At 37.6% G+C, this 21,996-nt stretch overlaps 1 protein-coding gene across 4 annotated transcripts; it reads left to right on the plus strand.

Annotated features, from left to right (window-relative positions):
* Positions 1–294: 294 nt before the first annotated feature.
* LOC142351512 (adenosine 3'-phospho 5'-phosphosulfate transporter 2-like) lies at positions 295–16,807 on the plus strand. 4 transcript variants are annotated; one of them, XM_075403572.1, is made up of 5 exons: positions 295–446; positions 7,073–7,326; positions 11,767–11,938; positions 12,361–12,585; positions 15,987–16,807. In XM_075403572.1, exons 2-5 carry the CDS (start codon positions 7,246–7,248, stop codon positions 16,625–16,627), a joined length of 1,119 nt encoding a protein of 372 aa, XP_075259687.1. In that variant the 5' UTR covers positions 295–446; positions 7,073–7,245; the 3' UTR covers positions 16,628–16,807. The 4 variants fall into 4 exon arrangements, with proteins under 4 accessions (XP_075259687.1, XP_075259686.1, XP_075259688.1 ...); XM_075403571.1 differs by having other exon boundaries at positions 7,121–7,326; XM_075403570.1 differs by lacking the exon at positions 295–446 and having other exon boundaries at positions 6,616–7,326.
* The last annotated feature ends 5,189 nt before the right edge of the window (positions 16,808–21,996 follow it).

The raw sequence follows: 21,996 nt of genomic DNA on the forward strand, positions 1-21,996 counted from the left end.
TAAAAATCATATGATGCGGCCTCAACGTGGGCGAAAATGGAATACAGTAGGAAATTTGCTATTATGTGAAACAGACTTGGACGTCTTCTTTTTGTTAACAAACGTATTTGAATACGCGAGGTTGAAAACAATTGAAGCAACAGCAACTGACTAGCGTTTTTTGATCGCAAACATGTGCGAACGCTAACTGACTCAAGCACGGCATCTTACTGTGCCAGAGTTTTAAAACCAATCGTTTTCTTTTTACTTATTATTTTCATATAGTTGGTTTTAAGTCACAACTTAATTCTTCAGATTTTATGCCTAATCGTCATCAGTTTATAGAGTTGTGTAGCAGTGCTGCGTCAAATTTGAAGTAATACTTTGTTGAATAATGTGGTGAATTGTTGTGTTGGCTGACAAAGCCTGAAAGTGTTTTCACCCTTGCTGACGCTCTAGTCCGAGAGGTTAGTACCTTAAATTTTACTTTTTTGTGTCCAATATTGAAATCGCAAATATGGCTCCTACTTGCCTTCAGTAGATTGAAGTTTCAAAAAGAGCTACTTGCGGATAAGTAGTTGTTTTTGAAACTTAAACCTGAGGGCAAATAAGATCCATATTTGGGATTAGTATAACTACGCCAACTCAACACGCAAATGGTCACACTATTAATTACACTTACCACTCTTAGCAATCTTCGCCTGCGTGGATGCAAGTTCCTGTAAAGACTATTGCTAATCGATAAGTTGTTAAGCCATACTGCGAAGCGACGTTTTAGTGCGTGTTAAATCAATGGTAACCTTTAAAATGATTCATCAAAAGTCCTGAAAATAGTCCTGTATTTTCAATTTCCTGGTTCAGTACTGAGGTACATTTGGTGGTGCCTGTTTTTTTTTAAAGAAGTGTTAAAAGTTTTATTTTTAAAAACTTAAAGTTAACGTGAGAGAATTTTCTCAAGTTAAAGTGAGAAAAGTAAACGAAAAACGCTCACTTTTCTTTTTTAAACTTATATAAACTTAATAGCAGGTCTAGAATCAGTGAATGTTTTTTATATTTTTTTGGTGAACATTAAGTTTTTATAGCTGTATGTTGGAGTTGACTTGCAGCCCCAATTGCCAATTTACCTCTAGCGCAGGGGGGTGCTTTCTTTAAATCGCGTTCTCTGAAAGAAATTAAATTCTTTTCTAGCGTTCAAAACAAAGAGGACAAAAATATAGGACGTAAGGCCGACAGGGCCTTTAGCCGACAACAAATGAAATTTAGCCGACAATTAATGTAAAATGCGCTAATAGATTAATTCTGAAACTCTGATTGGCCAATTTTAAACGATATATCGTAAGCGAGTGAATATACAGAAGAGTTTGGTTTTACCATCTTCTCATCCTCGGCGGCATTGAAACAAACCCCGGCCCAACGGCTTGTGCTATTTGTCACCGTAGCAACTGGAATCAACACGGCGTCTGGTGTGGCCGCGGAGGATGGGTACACCTGAATTGCACCAACTTACAGTCTATAGAGCAATGGAACAACAGGTTCGACTGTAAGCGCTGCTCTTAGTGCGAGATAATAGAAGCAAATACCAGGCAAAGTTTCCCCACTCACGACAACACGCAACTCAACATTCGTAAACTGAATTGTAATGTCCTCAAACAAAAACTAGACAATATCATAGACTGGATGCAAAATAACATCCAAATAGCTGCCATCCAGGAGAACGGCCTCAATGAAAAATCCACCCTCAAAAGCACACCTGGCTACTGCATAATCAGAGAAATAGGCCCAAAGAAAGAGGCAAAGGTGAAGGTGTAGCTTTTATCATTAAGGACACGATTCTGTTTCAAGAACTTAAACTTCTAACAAACACCTAGAAGTCCAAGCCATAGAACTCACCGCAGGTGATAATAACATAAAACTAAACACCTACATACTAACTTTGTCTAGCTTTGATGCAGGATACAAGACATCAATCAGTAAACTACTTGAATTAGATGACTGCTTTTTTTCGGTGATTTTAATACTCATAGCCCTCTATGGCAATCGAAACTACCGGAAGACACAAGAGGAAACAATATTGCAATTTACAATATCTCTAATCATGTAGTATTCAGCGAAAAAATCAGCACAAGAGTAACTGATTCTTGTAAAGCAACCCGGACATCAGTCTTGCCAGCTCAAGCATAACAATGAACATCGACTGGCGTACGGAGTACGCATCAGGCTCAGTCCATTTACCAATATATCTTTTCATCACCTATGATCTCATCGCACACAACAAAGACTTTTCAACTTCCGCAAAGCTGACTGGCCAAATTTTAAAGACGACATTGAACTAAAACTGAAGAAACAACAAAGGCCAACAAATGTCTGCCACGCGGGAAAAACCTTAAGGAAAGCCATAAATGCAGTGGCTGGAAAGCATATCTCACAAAGAAGAATATTAGTTGCCAATTTGCCCAGCGAAGCAGCAAAGCTTTCTGAAAAAAGATGAAATTTAAAAAAACATCCAGGGGACCCCAAAATAACGGGACTAGACCGTGAAATAAAAAAACTTGTTCAAAGTCAAAAGCGCAAAAATTGGATTGATTCGGTACAAACACTTACTCACAGATGTAACAGCTTTGAACTCTGGAGCACAATAGAAGGACTTTTGTCAATTAACGCTAAACCTCCTGCAAACAGAGCAATATACTTTGATGCTAAGAAAACCACTCACTATGATCCAAGGAAATGCGCCGACAATTTTAACCAACAATACACTCCACACCCCAAGAAAAATGAAAAACAGAAAAGAAATACACCAAGAACAATAAGGAAACTGGAAAGAGGACAGATTGATTAATTGTAACAGTGATAGAAGCTATAAGAGACACAAAGAGAAGTTAGGCTCTGGTCTCAGATAGTATAGCGCCAAATCACTTCCACCATCTACGCCCCATAACCTTGAGATGCCTCACTGACACCATGAACTTTTCTGTAATCAGTGCAAAAATCCCGAACCTCTGGATAGTTGCCGGGTTATAGCCCTACGCAAGCCGGGAAAACCCCTGACGAATCTAAAAGCTTTAGACCAATTGCACTATTCTTCCCCATTGCAAAACTAACAGAAAAACTTACTAAGTGACCTCATAGAATATCCACTTAAAGAACAGCATGGCTTCAGACCTGAGCACTTCACAGCAACAGCTCTCAATATTGTCACCAATAATATACAAAAAGGCCTTAATCAAAAGATACCCTTCAACCGTACTTTACTGGTAGCCATAAACCTCAGCGCCGCTTTGGACACGGTGGATCACAACCTACTACTAAGAGACATAATTGAGGCACCACTATCGAATAGTACTAAAAGATGTGTCGCTTCATACTCACAGGAAGGTTTTTTTATGTTGAATACAACAATAAAAATCAAACTGGAGAAAATTCAAACAGGGTGTCCCTCAAGTTGATGTACTTTCGCCAATGCTCTTCAGTATCTACATGAGCAAGCTGCCTCGACCCCCGAAATATATAAACATCAGTTCTTACGCTGTTTATATAACTTTAACTGCATCTCACCCGCAGGTTGAAAAATTACGCGACATGGTAACTCCGTACCTAAATACTTTACACGACTGGCTAAAAATTATAAAACCTAATATATGAGCTGAAAAATGAAGTGCAACTATGTTCACAACCTGGAGTAAGGAGGCCAAATTTGACCCACACCTCACTGTCAACAATTCACCAGTACCAGTAAGTCCAAAGTCAAAATACTGAGTGTTATCTTTGATAGTATGCTCAGTTTTGGAGAACATGTAAGAATCACCAAAGAGAATTTACGAAAGCGAAATAACATTCGAAAAGATTGCTGGTAGTGACTGGGGCTGCACAAAAAAGACACTCTCAGTGACTTAAAGCTATCGGTCGGAGCGTACTGAACTACGGTGCTCCCATTTGGGCTTCCACAATTAGCAATACAAACTGGAACCACCTACAAATGCAACAAAATATTTCTCTTCGCACAGTTACTGGCTGTGTAAATATGTCCGACATCAATGACTTACACAATGAGGAAGGGTGAAATGCTGCCTATTAAAGCTGACAGAAATGTTAGCAGATCAATTTCTAGCCGCCAGTTATCAGAGCCATCATGCTGCTCATAAAACAACCTTTTCAACCAGTTTATGTTCCATGAGAACGACACTAAATGATACTTAAAGGGATCGCGTGAAACAACACACAAACAATAAAGAGCAATTAAATCGCTAGGAATAGAAAAATGCGCTCAAAAGTATTCGTCGCCACATGGTCCATACCCAGTTGAATAAAGACAACAAGCAACTAGGTACACCTCCACCAAAGATAACAGAACAAATGCTGCCACGAATTGCACGTATCCGATTGGCTCAGCTGAGAAATGGATACTCTCCCTTGCTAAACTTTTACCTGAGTAGGATCTGTGACAATGTTGATAACGTATGCACCGCGATTGTCGTGGGAGAAACTCTAGACGTTTTTACAGATAAATCATTGAAGAGAACTGACAAGAGTTCAACGCACGGTGATTGCAAATTCCGAAGAAATAACTTGGCAGTTGAAAGCCGATGTGTTTAGCATTTGCCGCGAAAGCAGTGTACGGACTTGAAACCGTGACGCTAGCTTGTGTTCTGTTGACTTCAGATTATGAATTGTAATTTTGCTTAATCTGCTTACTTGTGAACGGCTTTCGGCTACGATAACCAGCTCCTCCAAATCAGAGGATAAAAGGACCCGAGGTGACCTTCGGAATTTCAATAGTTTTTTCATTTATCAAATTTTTTTTATTTCCTCAAGATTTTTGAGACCAATTTTTTTAAGTACAACTCATAGCAAATGGATTGTTCCCCGCCCCCCAAGGTCTTGTTGAAGCTCCAGACGATCAATTTGTTTGCTTTGATGACTAATTGGGCATCGAAGTTAGTTGTTGTACTTTTGTTTGCGAAGATTTGCCCCAATGATGTTTACCAAGTTTTTGTGTTGCTTTTGAGTGTTCAGCCCTAGCGCCCCACAATGGGCACGCTGCTGATTTTCTAGTCAGCTCGCGCTGGAAGAGAATTGTTTTTGAATCGTTGAAAGAAGCATGGTTCCCCATTGAAGTGATCAGTTATTTCGACTGTTTTCTAATTCATGAGGTATCTTGACGGAGAGCTGTAATTCATTCAATGAGTTTTGGTCTTTAATTTGGAAGACTTGTTTTGAAGAGATACTTAATTACGTTGAGCAAGTTTCCAGAGCAGGTTTGAGTCACCTTTTCCGAACTCATCGCAGCATCAACTTAGTCTCTGTGATTCTGAAACATTATGATACCAGCAGCGTTACTCTTGATAGTTTTATTAGGGCTGTTCTCCTTTTTAACAATTTGGCAACGTTCTTGTTCGTTTTTGATGTCCAAAAGTTGGACAATACGGAACGTGGAGATTTACAGCAGCTATTGTATCTCAACGATTATTATATTAGATATTGCAGTAAGTTGCTTTGTGAGTTGAAACCAGCACCCTATGAATTTGTGTTTCATTTCAAAGTTTACGGAAGTTGCGTCAATCTATAATACTTTTCCCACATTTTGATGATTATCAAAGTCAAAATTGAGTAGTGATAATAATCACGCGAAAATTGGAATATGGCTTCAAACTTTTTTCCGTCCATTTTTTTGAGTGTGAAAATGGCGTTCGAATAAATTTTTGAGTTTTTACGTCAAGCAGGTTCACTTCTACGGTTTTCGCAATTTATTTTCAATGTCTATATCCAGGCTTCGTTCTGGCTTTGTATTTCATTTTGAAAGTTTCCGTGTGGCAAATCGAAATCGATTTAGTTCAATGCTTTCTTACGTTTTTCATTGCTCTTATGCCGTTTTTCTATTCGTGGGATCATTTGGGTGCTCCTATGCAGTGACTTTTAAGCTGAGTTGCATGATCAAGTTTCTATCAATGTTGACTTTCTCTTTAAATGACTTTAAAAAGAGGCGGATGATATTAGGCGAAAACTCGATTAGGCGGAAGGAGGTTTGAGAGGCCGAAATTCTGAACTACGGTTTTGTGGAAATTAGGCGAATACCAAATAAATCACTTAAATGAGATACTGCAATAGCCGATCGTATTCAAGATATAGCTTCACCCCAACTCCCCCAATTTTCCGTGAGCTTTTTGCAACCAGTAGTTCTAAATTGTTTACATGAAAGCTATTGATAAGTATTTTGAACATTTGCCATTCTTTCCCGGTTTTTTTTAATCATTGGATGTGTTGAAAACAATGATACATTTTGCATGTACTTTTAACAACTCTTTTGCATGTAGAAACGACTGTTAGGGAAACGACTGCGCCGCACAATGGGACACACAGCTGATTTGTTTGTCACCTCTCGCTGGGAGAGAATTTTTTTTTTGAGTCGTGCTACATGCAAGTATAGAATGGCAAGAACACAAGAAAAAATACTATTCTAGCGCTGTATTTCTATCATTTGATGACCTGATGTTTTGAAACTAATTGATATGCGCTACAGTATTTCCCATGCTAGATAAATATTTAATAAAATATTGCCATGGTCTTTCCATTTGTGAGAAATGTACCGCATATATTTGGTAGAAATTAAAAGTATTGTACACTTTATAGTGTGGTATGTTCACTATTTGTCATTTTTCTTCACGCTACACGATGCCTCCTGCAGCTTTTTTCAATCCTATTTTTGCGTGGAAAATACGTTACCATTGAATTTAATTATCCTGAGGCCTTTCTTTTGAAACATATAATGCACCAAGCTTGCTTCTACATAATATACTAATGCAGACTTCAACAATCTTAAGTGACTTTTTCTGCAAAGTCACATTTGAAATGTTACTATTACATGACTGTAATTTTGCACTGTAATGAGCGCTCTGTCGTTTCATTTTTGTACAACATACGCATAACTCAATTTTCATCTATGCTAATGCTTGATGTGTACTTTTTATCATCAAGTGCGTTATAATTCATTTAGTATGCTTCACAACGCTCCAAAGTTGTTATGATCACTAGATTATTAGTTGTGTCTATAAAATGGGCAGCATTATGGATCGAGGGTTTCCAATTGATTACACAGGTGACCAGACACAGACAGAGGAAATACTCAAATACAATTCCTTTCCAGGTGAAGTGAAGGCGATCGAGTCTAATCAAAGCTACGACTCCAAATCCTCCGACCCAGTTGAAGATCGATTGAAAATTGGTTTATCTATCGAGAAAAGAGAGGAATCGGTAAACAACAACAACAACATGGTGACTAGTAGCTCCTTCAGTATCAACATGGGGGCTGCCTCATCCGAGTCATTCTACACATCTTACAGGGCATATAAGGTACACCAAATTGCAATTCTTGTCCGCCCTAGACTTACAATAATAAATTGTTTTCAAGTAGGGTATGAGCATTACTGTAATTAACCAAGCCACAGAAAAACGCAATCCACTTGCTGGGTCATCAAAAGGTCCTCACGGTCATAGTCTGATGATGCCAAGTAGCAGCGCTAAGGTTTACGGGAAAAGGTGAAAAATGAATATAACTCCGATTACAAGCTGAGGCATTTTTGGGCAAAAAATGATAATTAATTGCTCGCAAACGAAGTTCATAGCAATTATATTAGTCCTGTGTTTTTGTGCAAGTTTTCGCTCGACCGATTTTTCGTCTAACCCATTTGACCTTTTGGTCCTCAAAAACGGGATAAACAGGTGGCGCCCGGGGGAAACTAAGGGCTCTTAGAGCCTTTCGGCTGACTTGACTAAGCGTGCAATTCAACAGAATTTTTTCGGAGACGAGGCATAAATTCATGGTGTAAACGACGGTTCTTAGTGTTTGACCCCCATAGCCCCCCCCCCCCCCCCAATTAAGCTAAAGCTAGCCTCCCCAAACTGTAGGTAGCTACTGGCAAAGCCAACAACAACTTTTGCACTTAAATTAGGAGCACCAGAACTAGCCAAATCGTTGTGTTTTCTGTTCAATCAATATTTGAAGCCAAAAAATTTTCTTCGCAACTAAAATTTGCTCACATCACTCCGCTATTTAAGAAAGATGATAGTGACAATCTTTTGAACTAAAGTCCAATCTCTTTAACAACTGCCTTATCAAAAGTTGAAAACTGCTTAAAGAGCTAATTGAAGAATATCTCCACAAAGCTAAAATCTACAACAAAACGCAAATTGGGTTCCGGAAAAATTATTCAACGATAGACGTACTAGTATATTTAACAGAAACAATACGATGCAAGCTCGATAGAGAAGATCATATTGCAGCCGTTTTCCTCGATTTGTCAAAAACGTTTGATTCGATAGACCATAAGAATTTATTCGCAAAACTCGAAACCTTGGGCTTTGCCGATTCAGCCAAGAACATTATCAAATGTTTTCTTAGTGATAGGTTTCACTGTGTTGAGATAAACAATGAAGAATCAAACTGGTTGAAACTAATCAGACGGGTTCCGCAAGGTACGATTCTCGGGCCCGTTTTATTCCATATTTACGTTAACGACCTACAATTCAACATAATCTAATATGTTAACTACGCAGATGACACAGTCATTTTTTCATCCGAAAAAAGGTTCAATATAATCTCGAAATTCTTGGAAAGGATGTCAAAAAATTGATTAATTACTTTGATTGCAATTCTCTTAGGCTCAATGCTGACAAAACGAAATTCATTATTTTTGGCTACATGGAATCTAAAGATATGTCAGTTACAATTGATGGAGAAAAGGTTATAGAATTAAGGGAAGTAAAATATCTTGGGGTTACTATTGATTAAAAAATCACCTTTCAATCCGAGGTAAAAAAATATTTAACGAAGTATGGCACAAAGCATGAAATTATTCTATACAGTACGAAACTGCGTCAGTTTGAAAGCTTAAGAAAAACACTGATTAACTCTCTTGTTATAATTCACCTGCAATATCCAGCAGTACTTTTTGTGCTCATTATCTCAGAATCTTATAACAACTCTCGAAAAACAATTAAACCGGGCAGTCAAAGCTTGCTACAATCATAGAAAATTTGATTCCTCTCACGATCGTTAACTGATCTATAAATTATTATCTGTTCGAATGTTAATACAACATAGGGTTGCACGATACACAGACAAATTTTCAATTTCAGAAAGCAAGCATTTAAAAATGTTTCTGGCATTCCATTAACAACGGCCAACTTTTTTCACTATCGGACGAGAAAATCAGAAAATAAATTTTTGCTAGAACTAAATACATTGAACAGGGGGTGATCAATAGTGGTGTAAGATATCATAATAAAATTTTGCGGGCGAATGAAAAATTGTCAAAATCTTCTGTAACTGCCAAAAAAGATAGAGCTCTTTTTAGAAAAATTCAAGAAGGTCCTAGGCCAAAGGCAGTTCGGTCAATTAACGTGGCGTGAATTTAAATTTAGTTCATGATGTGTGCTGTTGCTACTTATCTATATATTAATCTATCTATCTATCTATCTATCTACCATTTCAATTATTCGATGTTCACAATTCATTCGGTGTTCACAATTCAGAAATTACTTTTTTCTGTTTATTTATTACATACACTACCGGCATGATGTACTTTATATATCTTTTCGGGACTTAATGTGTTCCTTTTTAAATAAATTTAACTTGACAGCTGCGATTTTCATACTGTCTGCCAATTTGAGTTTTTTTGGTAAAAGTATCTTTGAATTTGATATTCAATTAAGATTAGAAGTGAAGATCCCAACTTCAGGTGTTCGTTTTATTTCGGCAGTGATCTGTTCAGCTAGCGTCCTTAACTGTGAGACTGCCTGCGATTCACTGAAAAACATGAAGCACTGTTTTATACCTTATTATCACTGAACTATGTTTTCTGAAGTTTTAAAGGTGGGATATGTCTGAATTGTATTTTTGAAAAGGTGTGGTGTTCCTTCGCTCCATTATTTTTAATAAGATATGCAATAGCACCGTTTGGTCATTATATATTTTTTCATTGACATCTATTTCACGTTTTTGCTATTAAGAAATTTGAACCTAAATATAATTAAACTGATTTTCCAACCGAATTCAAAATTAGGTGAAAAGTTAGAAGTGACATCAAAAGCTTTACTTTGTTAGGTATTTTTGGTGTGTGGATCCGTTGTTTTACATGATGCTTTCCTCAAACTGTTTTGAATTCTCGGGTGACCTGTCGATATTTTACCTGACTGGAATTTATCATTTATATTTTCAATTGGTGTCAATCAATGTTTCCCGCATTTATATGGGCAGTATTGGTCTTTCCATGCAGTTCTTACTGGCTTTTTTCTTTGACTGGCCAATCTGAATTTTAGTCCTCGAGAACTCGTAAAGAGCGTTCTCCGTTTTGCCTGACTGAGTGAGTCTAGCCTGCTTTAGTTGAGCTAGCTTACTATCAATGCACTCAAGAACTACTTGGCTTTTTATTAAAAAAATAAGTTGAGAGAAATTTAATCGCAATTACATAGAGATCACCCGAATTGACGTTTGTAGCAAATTATTAGTCCTGTTGGTCTTTTTAATGCGATTTTGGACCCTCAAAAACGGGATAAACAGGTAACGCCTGGAGGGCAATGAGTTCTCTCAGAGCCTTTAACCATACTAAACTTTAAGTGTCCGATTCACCGAAACTGTTTTGGAGACATAAGATCACGGTGGGAGATCACAGTTTTAGAACGATATTTCACATTTTGAGAAGTACGAAGTTTAAAACTGATATTCTGAAATTTGGCGGAGCTGGTACTTGTCGATGGCAGTTTCTTAGAAGTGATTTGATGAGGTTTGTTTTTTATTGTTTGCTATCTGTTTTTGATGTTTGTTTTTTTTAATTTTTCCATGAGTTGTGTCCTCTTGTGACAATTTGATTTCAGTTTGAAAGCTGAACAGTGATATGTACCGCAGAGCTACAAGAGTGTTTGACCTCTTTGAAAATTTTTTTGAAGATTTTTTGGACCTTAGATGTCAATACTGTTCACATGCGGCAATTTCACTTTGGTTTCAACTGTTTATCAATTTTTGGATAGGATTTTTTTTGTGAATGGTTTTCCCAATCCATTCATAGTTCATTCTACCCCTAGGTTTTAGAATCAAATTTACATTTTTCGCTAGTAGTTTTTTGTTCTCGCTAGCGGCATTTTGACATTGATTTTCTGTTCCTTTTGTTTTCTTTTATCTGATTTTTAGAAATGGTTTTTCGAATTCACTCCTAGTCCGTTCTAGTTCTAGTTTTTTGTTGAGTCAATGAAAATTCTTTGAATTGTACGTCAGGACTTGTCCTGTTTTTTATTTCGTCGTCGCGATTTTTGTTACGACCATATGACGTCACAACCACTTCAAATCTGCTTTTTGTTCATTCGTTCGTGCAATTTCAACTGAAGTGCGTGCGTGACGTCATTTTCGCTCTTAGTGGAGCGATTTTTGTTTGGTCATTTGCGTGATGAAATTTTTGGTCACACTTGACTTACCTCACTCACAAAAATGACTTCCTCACTTTGAAATTGACTTTTATTTACTTTAATTCAAAGAGATAAGGTCAAATGGGTGTGTGTCACTCTAAATGAAGGTTATTTGAGATCAGCTAATAGAGGCAGCAAAACTTATACCGATTTTTAATCAAAATATAACATATCAGCCTTCAATGAAAAAACGATTTTTTTTGGTCTTTTTTTACTGTTTTTTGAGACTGCTGATCTACGAAGCTATTGCGGCTATTTTCTGGCGATCTGCCAGCTATGTTCTGGTACTTTTATCTCATTGAGGAATTAAGTTTGTTTGTGGTGCTGTTTTAGTCTTGGAAACCGAAGCCGGGCACAACGCTACATTTCATGGGAATGACAGTGCTAGTCTTCATCACTTATATCTGCTACGCAGTGCTGCAAGAAGCCCTTTTCACAAGGAAAGAGCTCAAACCATACGGATGGTTCCTCACATGGATACAGTTCGCATTCTATGTCCTCTTCGGTTAGTATTGACCGTACAATATTATTCAAATGGTAACGTACGTTTCAGAGGTCAAATTTAAAACTTCCAATTATCAGCAATTGTTGTTCATTAGTATGCTTTTAGTTTTCGCTTGCGTTGAAAGTTTATGGGTCTATTTATAGCTGCTGTTCTCCGTCAGTTTTTTTCCATTTGAGTCGAAAGGTAATCTTATGCAGTAAGACCTGATTGTATTGCGTAGGTCAAAGAACTATTGAACACAGGTGACCTGATGGTCTTTTAAGAAACGATTGTGTTGGCCAGTATGCAAAACTAGGAAAACAATTGATGATTTGGTTTAATGCACTTTGTTTTCAATTTTGACAAGATAGGTAAGGGCTCAAAATTCTTTGACTTTCGCGTAAAAATGGAATAGGTTTGTCGGACACGTTTTGTCTCTACAGGACTATGTGAGTTCGGGGTGAGTGGTCGAGTGGTACGCAAGATCCCAATCAAAGTCTATTTTTTATTGGCCTTTCTCACAGTGGCCACAATGGGCTTGTCCAACACGAGTCTGAGATACCTCAACTACCCCACTCAAGTCATCTTCAAGAGCTGCAAACTCATCCCTGTCATGATCGGGGGCATATTCATGCAAAAGAAAAAGTACAAACTCATTGACTACTTTGGTAAGCCATCAACTGCCGAACAATTTTTCATTGCTCCATGCGTCTTGTTTGAATTGAAGAGCTTTGATGTTGAAACAAAATTCATCTATGAAATCTTGCTCCTTTTTTATGGATTAATTAAATTATTCGGATCTCGTCCCTTTGTGCCCCTTCCCCAGCTTAGTGGGCGCATATTATTTGCGCCCTCCCCCCAGACGCTCGTGCCTTAATTTTACATGCTTTACTATGTAATGGCATGTGCTCTGTAATTTTTTTTTTTTTTTGGGGGGGGGGGGAGGCACAAACGGAAATGATCCAATTATTCTTATGTTAAAAACAGACATGTATTTTGCGATAGGCATCTTTTGTATTTATCCTAGGCGTGTCACCTTTTCCCTATTGCACTATTCGCAAAAAAATGGGAAATTTACTTACATGCTTCCAGTTAAGCGAGAACAAAATGTATGTTCAAATTTTATATCCAGTTTGAATTCTTAGCGCCCACATTTGAGCCCCCGATTTTTATGTGAGGCCATTATACACTAACAGTGGAGACGCCAGATTGGTTGACACTTAGCCAAATTAGTTTCTAAACACTAGCCCCCCACCCCCTCATTGCATCGTGTTACTAATTACATTGAAGACTGAGACTGCATCGCAGCTTCAGAATAAAACTTTTAATATAATCAAGTTTTTCGTCCGTAGAAATTAGAATAATTGTTCCAAAAACAGTGAGCTATGTGAATTCCAGGGGAAAGATCTCTATAAATAGAGAAAATTTTATTGGACACTAAAATGATCAGTCTCATATACAATATAACTTGAGCTAAACGTTCTATGTTACTTTTGATACCTGTTTCACATGGATTTTCGATCCGTAAGTAACTAAACTGAAACAATACACAATTTTGAGAAAGGAGTTGATCTATTTGATGACGCATTTGAGCATTCTGTTTGGTTTGAAAACTTTAGTTAAAACACTCACGTCCACATTTTAAAATGCCGAAAGTCTGCAGTGCCAGAAGTCAGAATGCCAAAAGTTGATACTTAGCCAGAAGTCGACTTCCGTTGACTTTTGTCATTTTAAATCGTGCGCGTTTTGTGTTTTAAGCATGGTTAAGTGACTCTGAAGAAGTCACTTCGAAGTTCTTACTTAATATCTCGAAACGCTTCGCGGTTCTCGATAAACGCCAGAAGTTCTCAGTGACTTCAAGCAGAGTCACTTAACCAATACTTAAACAAGTATGACACATCAATCTGAATCTAGACGTTAACAATAGTCACGGAAGTTGATAAACAAAACTGAAGCGTGATGAAAGCAGTGTCTATACTGTGCCCCACGATTTGCAATTGTTTTGGGAAGACATATTGCAGCCACTGTTTACGCGAACATGGAAACTTTAATGACTGTCAAAAACAATTGGGAAAACAATTTATAGAAATTCATAAAGATTAAGGTTGAAATTGAACTGTGCCGGAACTCTTTTTGGGCATCTGGAGGATTGATAAATGCATCTAAATTATGGAATTTTTCCGCCTCAGTATTTCGCAAACATTGTGGGCCAATGAGGCTAATTACCACTGGAAATAGTCTTAAAATTAAGGATTTGGAGGAGGGAGGAGGCGACCAAAATTTTTCCAATATATTTAGTTGCTCTCAAACAAAGTTGCTGTAGTCTTTTTTTATGTAGTCTTTTTTATGCGATTTTTCGCTTGACCGAATTTTCGTCTGACACATTTGACTTTTCGTCCTAAAAAACGGGAACAACTGGTACAGCCCGGATGGCATTAAGTGGCTGAGCAGGTCTCTTCGAGCCTTACTATACTGAACGGCAAAAGAATGTTAGCACCCCTATTTTCACGAAGTAAAAATTCAATTTTTGAAGCAATGTTTTCTCCGAATTAAAATCATATTTTGAATACGATTTTCACACCATTGATCACTTATGCTATTCCTTATTTTCATATTTGTTCAACTTTCGCTAAATTTTCACTTGTGTTAAGCATTAGAGAGATAAAATATTTGCAGAAATTATGATCTTGTGACAATTTTTTTAATGTGAAACTTGGATGAAGTTCATCAACTTTACAATGGGATTTTTGGTAAGTGAACGTCGCGGTTTATCTCAATTTCATTGGTAGGCGAGAGGAATAGTGTAGGGGATCAATGGTGTGAAAATTGCATTCAGAATGTGATTTTAAGTTGGAGTGATACTGGCTTGAAAATTGTATTTTTGCTTCGTAAAAATAGGGGGTGCTAACTTACTTTTGCCGTTCAGTATAGCTTCTAAGTACGCGTCATCGATACTGTTTTAAGGAGAGAATTAATTGCATGTGAAGGGCGGTTATTAATCTTAAAAGTTTGACCCCCGCAGTTACATTTGGACTCCCCTCGCTTCCAGCCTTCTCAACCCTACTTCCCCCATCGCTTGACTCCACCCCCCAATGCTAGCATCCCTAAGCCCCGACCAGCTACTGATGAAGTTAACCACTCGACGGTCGTTTGAGAGACGTGAGTCGGTTATGTTTGCTAGTCTGACTTGTAAACTGAAGGCCCGATTTTATGGTTGCATTGTGAGATATCTTGGTGTGTCAACTGCTTGAGCCGCATCGTTAGTTGAACTGTTTTTTTGTTCTATTCCATACTTTGGTTTCTTATTCTGGACCATAGATTAACTCGAGAGTAAATGGTCAATTCACATGCTCTTAGAATAACTATTAATTGCTCTCAGGGAGAAAAACGTGGGTCTTTAATGCAAAATTTTTGCTTGACCGTTGTTCGATATTTTGAGTGACTTTTACGCCCCTGACTTTTTGCGTTTTGCGTGATCTAAAGTTCTCTCTCAATTTCAAGCAGCTGAACTTAATTGGCGACAATTTAATACTAAAAGTCAATTGATAAGTTCGCCAAAGTTGGTGTCATTTTTTAACTTTACATTTTAATAGTGTTGTATATTTACCTCTAATGAGGTTATTTGAAGCCCCTAGTGAACTTCTTAGTCTTATTTAGGCTACCCCTCCCCCCGACTGAAGCAGGTTGGATTTGATTTTAAGAGCTCTCACTAGTCGTTCGAGAGCAATTCTTCCGACGTTAGTCGGTTATGTTTGATAGATGCACGCATGGTAGCGCTAGTATGCCTTGACATAAATGAGCACAGAATCATAGCGTTTTGTGGGATGATAACACCCTAGCTTTTTAATTCTCCTCTATTTGTTACGCTAACTGAAGAGCAATACACATCTTCTCGTGTCTTCTTACTTCTACGTCATTTTACATGTCTTTTCTTTCGCGTAATCATCAGCATCATTATCGCTGTTTGCTCAAGAATTTCTTCTTGCCTTCTTCGTGCAATCGGAATTCAAAAGAGATGACTAATACTTCAGCAACGCTTGTGTGGTCCTCATCAGTGTGTCTGTTTCAGCTATGTGGCTATTGTGTGCTGGTCTGATTTGGTTCTCATTAGCCGACAGCACAGTACAGCCAAACTTCCACTTCACAGGAATTGTCATCATCTCTTCCGCTCTGGTCGCTGATGCCATCATTGGCAATGCCCAGGAACTCTTCATGAAGAAATACTCGGCTGCGAACACAGAAGTTGTCTTCTTTTCTTACTTGATTGGAGTAGGATACATATTCGTGGTCGTAGTATTCGAAGGAAAACTAACAGAAGCTGTTCAGCTCATGGACACCCACACATTATTCCAAGCCTTCCTATTCTCAATGTGCGGCTACTTTGGTGTTAACTTGGTGCTTGATCTAGTTGTGACTTACGGAGCTTTGATAGCTGTAACAGTGACTACATGCAGAAAAGCAGTCACAATTGTCATATCATTCTTGGCCTTCAGCAAACCCTTTACTGTGCAATACGTGTTTGCAGGCTTTGTAATATTTCTAGGAATTTTCCTCAATGTATATTCTAAGAATACGGAACAGATGAATTTGCTACTAAGAAAGATAACTACGTTTGTGCTGAATTTGTGCGGAAAATACTCGTTTAGAAGCACCTCGCCTGCTGGGATATATTCACCAAGTCATAAGCATAGATTGGTTGACAGTGTATAAATATAAATATTGCTAAAGTTTACTATCACTAACTTTACTTGTGATTTCACAAAAAATTCTTTGAAAGCCTTTAATATAATTACGCTCATATTATGCAATTTTATTTTCCTTCAGTATAAATGTTTTGGGAATCATGATTTATATATTTGTATTTCGGGAATAAACCAATGATTGATTCAATCCTTTTTAATTCCGTTTAAGTGTTTTTCAGTCATTTTAAAAACCAAATAGCCATTAAATGACATCAAATTATAGTGGGAGCATAGAGTTTAGTTTGTCATTAATTGCTCTCAAACAAAGTTTGTAGCAATTATAATAGTCCTGTTGGTCTTTTTTAATTGCTCTTGAACGAAGTTGATAGCAATTATTGTAAACGTATGTGTCTTTTTACGACTCGAAGAGGAGTATAGATATTCTACAGGTTTTTTACGGCTCAAAGAGGAGTATTGAGATTCTACAGGTTTTTTACAATTCAAAGAATTTGAATTGTATTGGGGCGCTGTGTTTACGACTCGAAGAGGAGTATTGGAGAAGTCCTTTTTTTCACACATATTTCAGTGACTTTGATCTTTCAAAAACGGGATAAACAGGTAAAGCCCAGCGGGCATTAAGTTTCATTAGAGGCCCAAAGTGAGCTTCAGTAGTCCTTCAAGAGCTTAAGAGTGGTGCAGCTGCTGGGATGGCCTTAATTAAACGTTAAAAGGTCATTTTTAGGAGTTTTTGGGCTCAAAATGTTGCAGTTTTTTGTGCTTTTTTGATTTTTTGTTTTAGTCTTACGTTGAAGTTTTTGAAAAATGATGGAGACTTTTTGCGAGAGAAAATAACTTGTTATGACCATCTTATGAGCTATATGTTTTGGTACTACAAATACAAACATGCAAAATGATACAAATTTTTGCTATTTTTTCAAGTTTTCTGAAATTTTTTGTCATTTTTAGTTTTTCCAGCTACAGGGGTAGGGAAATGTCCTTTGCGGTTTGACAATAGAGCACTTCAAGACTTCTAGTAAAAATGGATGGGTTTTCAACATTTTAATGTCCCGAAATTTGGCATTTTTTAATATAAAATTTGCACTTTTTTCAAGGTTTCCTAGTTTTTGTCAATTTTTGGTATTTGTCCATTCTCAAGTGCTAAAAAAACCTATTGCACTGTCTGATTAAAAGTTACTGCATGGTTGTTTGCTCCAATGGATTTGTTATAAAAAATTTAGCTTCTCGAATTTTAGAAATTTTTTGAAAAAAGTTTTTTCAAAACAGTTGTCTTATATGCAGTTTTGCTGCCTCAGTAGGCAGCTAACCTCACCCAGGGTTTGATAGTTGGTTATTAGATAGCTGCTAGTGGGCATTTGAACGGTTTTCAACATTTTAATAGAACGAATTTCTATTTTTTTTTTGAAATTTGAGATTTTTTTCTAAAAATTATTGCCTGTCAATCTTTGAGCCAATGAATTTTTTAATGCTTGGAAATGGGTTAATGGTTAGCCTCTAGAGACGCAGAATTATTTCTAAGATATTAATAACACAATTTTCAGCAAAATTTTATAAAGTTTTGCGATTGATTTCATTTCTTAATTTTGGTCATTTTTGAGTTAATCGATCTTCAAGGGCCAATGAATTTTTTCAGGTCATGCAGATATAATACTGGACCGATTTCAAAAACAAAAAATGGTCTTTAACATATTTTTGAAACATGTATTTTTAAAGGGATGAAATTTTGCCTAAGGGGAAGAAGCTTCAAAAGTTTTAGTAATGAGTATATTTTTGTTTAGTTTGTTTGATTGTTTTAGTTTCTCAATTTTTCGAGATGATTTTTTTTGTGTTTTGGCTGGCTTTTTTCAATTGAGCTGCTGGTCAGGTAGAGTACTTTTAAGTTTTTCATTCAATTTTTTGAATTGTATTGCGGGACTTGTCCTGCTATGTTTTTTTTAGCAGAAAGAAAGATTGTTCATGACTTGAATTTTGAATTCTTTCTGTTTGAGCTTTAACCTCCGTTTTTGATTGTTGACTTCTGCTTTCGAACATTGGACTTTAACAATAGCTTAGTTTGTAATGTATAGCAATTGGTAACAGTCTGTAATTCAAGGTGAAGAAGTCAATTTGAGAAAATTTGATCCCATTTAACTACCTACCCCCCCCCACTTACCCTACCTACCCCCCCACCCCACGTACCTACCTACCCCCACCCCACCTACCTACACCCCCCACCCACCTACCTGCCCCCACCCACCCAGAGCCCCCGCTCCCACCAGCACCTACCCACACCCCTGAACTGAAAAAATGCTAACGCTTTTTATGTTATTTTGGTCTACTGTTTTTGTTATTTCTAGTGTTTTTTCGATATTCTGATTTTGTCCAAGTTAGGGTAGAAATATTTTTGCGCGACGATTCGAGTCGTTTCCGGTATTCTATCAGCTATGTTTTTTTAAGCAGAAAGCAAATTTGTTCATGACTTGAATTTTGACTTCTTTCTATTCGATCTTTTACCTCCGTTTTTGATTGTTGACTTCTGTTTTCGAACATTGGACTTTAACAATAGCGTTGCTTGTAATGTATAGCAATTGGTAACAGTGTAATTCAAGGTGAAGGGGTCAATTTGAAAAAATTCGATCCCATTTAACTACCTACCCCCCCCCCCCCCAAAAAAAAAAAATACCCCTCACGTACCTTACGCCCCCCCCCCCTCCCCAACGTACCTACACACCCCCAACCCCAACGTACCTACCCACACCACCCCCGCAACGTACCTAGCCCCCAACTCACCTACCTACACCCCCACCACCACCTACCTGCCCCCACCTACCAACCAACCCCTCCACCTACCCACACCCCTGAACCCACCCACACCCCCCCCGCAGTGTACCCACTCCCCGCCCCACCTAACTAAACCCGCACCACCACCTAAATGCCCCCACCTACCAACCCCCCACCAGTACCTACCCACACCACTGAACTGACAAAATTTTAACGCTTTTTTTATGTTATATTGGTCTACTATTTTTGTTATTTCTAGTGTTCTTTTCCGATATTCTGATTTTGTCCAATTTAGGGTAGAGATTGTTTTGCACGACGATTCGAGTCGTTTCCTGTATTCTACCGGCGATGTTTTTTATGCAAATTTTTCGTTTGACAATTTTGCGCTTTTCTGCTAAAACATTCTTTGACTTCTCAGGTGACTTTTTCTCGCTTTCGTTCTTCATTTTTGAGTGATCTCTATTGCTACGAAGTAAAGCTAATATTAAATGAGTTGGTGAATAGCAGAGGTAAGTTATTTGTAGCGCATTGGTGAGTGCTTCAGTCTGTGGATCGGGAGGTCAGTTTGAATCCCGGCGGGGGAGATTTTTTGCACCCATAAAGAAAAATTCATCTAGGCTACAGCCCTCGAATTAAATTGCCTCGTCTGTCGTTCAAGACCAATTCTTCCGACATTTGTCGGTTTATGTTTATACAATTTTTCGCTTGAGCGATTGTTCGTCTGATCCATTTGACCTTTCGTCCTCAAAAACGGGATAAAAAGGTAGCACCCAGTAGGCATTTAAAGTTTTAAGTTCTCTTAGAGGTTTTCAGCTCACTAGTCTCCAAGTATGCAATTCACAGAAACTGTTTTGGAGATTTCGTTTGTAGAGTTTGACCCCACTCCCAACACCACCCCCCCCCTCCCCAACTTTAGCACCCCATTACCACCCCTGCACATCGTTCAGGCCGTAAGGGCCCCGTGCAGCCAAAGACCCCCTCACACCGTCCCCCGTTGCGCTCATCTCATGCCCTTTCAATTAAGCTAAAACTAGCCTCACTAAACCGTGGCTAGCTAATGACGAAGCCAACCGCTCGCCGGTCGTTTGGGAGCAATTCGCCCGACGTTAGTCGGTTATGTTTTATTTTTTGCTCCCTTGCCTATGGGAAATCTAGGGGAATGTTTGAGAATGTGACTGTGCGTGAATGTGGTATATTGTTGTGATTGTTGCTTTTAGTCAGGTTTGTTTCTTTGGAAATCTCTAACTTTTTGTAGAGATTGGGGAAAAGTTGTAAAATTTAGCAATACGTCGAATTTTGTCCGTCTCTTTCGGTTACTTTAGGCAAAACATTTTTGTCTGATATTTTCCTGATCTAAATCCCTCTCGTTAAAATTATAGCCAGTAAAACTTCACGGTTTGCTGGAGCTATATATCTAACAAGGTTCAATGAATTAAAATGAATTCATTAACTGATTGGCCAATAAATTATTAACTACCCTTGAACCAAATTTGAATCAGTTATTGTACTCGTGTCTTTTGACAACTCGAAGACGGTTATTGGGTTTATACAGATTTTTTCGATTCGAATGTGAGTATTCGCTTTGAATAAATTAAGTTTTAATTTAAACATATGTCGAGTACAATTTAATGCTTTGTTCAGGGCTAATATATAATCAAGGAATTTTCATTTGTTTGAGGTTATAAGGTCTGGCTGATTAGACTCAATAGATCAGAGCTAATATGAGTCCATCTATTTAAGGGTCAATATGTAATTGAAGATTGATTGTTTTCCCCGTATGATAGCAGATGTTGTGGATTCCCAAAAGCATATTGGCTTTTATTGAGATGTAAGGTATGCTTCTGTAGTCTTCCGGTTAGGTCTTTATTATTACATAATATTAATCCTATATTACCAAAAACTATTGTTAATAGCTGAGTATTCTTTTTAGCCGGCCATTATTGGGCTCATATATTTAACAGACAGAAATTTGTTCAGTTTTACCTAACTTTTCCGCCTTTTCAGCATTTTACAAAAAGTCTTTGACTTCTGTGGTCTAATTTAATTCTGCACAGACCGGTTTTCGTCACCAGTTGATCAGTTTTAGATTTTCGCTTTGATTCGTTCTAGAACGTTTTTTCGATTGAGCGATTTAATTTCTCCAGTGAATTTTCACGCTCCATTTCCTGTTTTTTGCTCGATCTAAATTGGATCGTACAAAGGCCGTATCGGTGAGTGGTTGAAGGCATTGACTAGCGCACGTAGATCGCTTGTTCAAACCCATCCATTTTTGAAAATTCTTTTCACCCTATAAAACTTGAGTTTTGAAAATTATTTCATTTTTTAAGCGGCGCTATTAATTTTATAACTCATTATTGTGTTCTACGGTACGCAAGTCTTTTTTGCGGCTATTTCGGCAATCTACAGGCTTTGTTCTGTTGAGACCAGATTTATTGCCCATTACTTGCACTTTGTTTTATTTAATCTTAGTTTCCGGTCTAATGTTTCTTCGTATTGCTACCTAACATTCTATGCGCTCTTTCAAAACTAGGAGTAAGTAAAGCTATCAAATGAAATTTAAGTATTTTCTGTTTTAAAAAGCGATCAATTTTATCGCTGCTTCTTTCAATATCAATCTTG

Source organism: Convolutriloba macropyga, chromosome 13, assembly GCF_964194025.1.
Source record: "Convolutriloba macropyga chromosome 13, txConMacr16.3, whole genome shotgun sequence".
Lineage (NCBI taxonomy): Eukaryota > Metazoa > Xenacoelomorpha > Acoela > Convolutidae > Convolutriloba > Convolutriloba macropyga.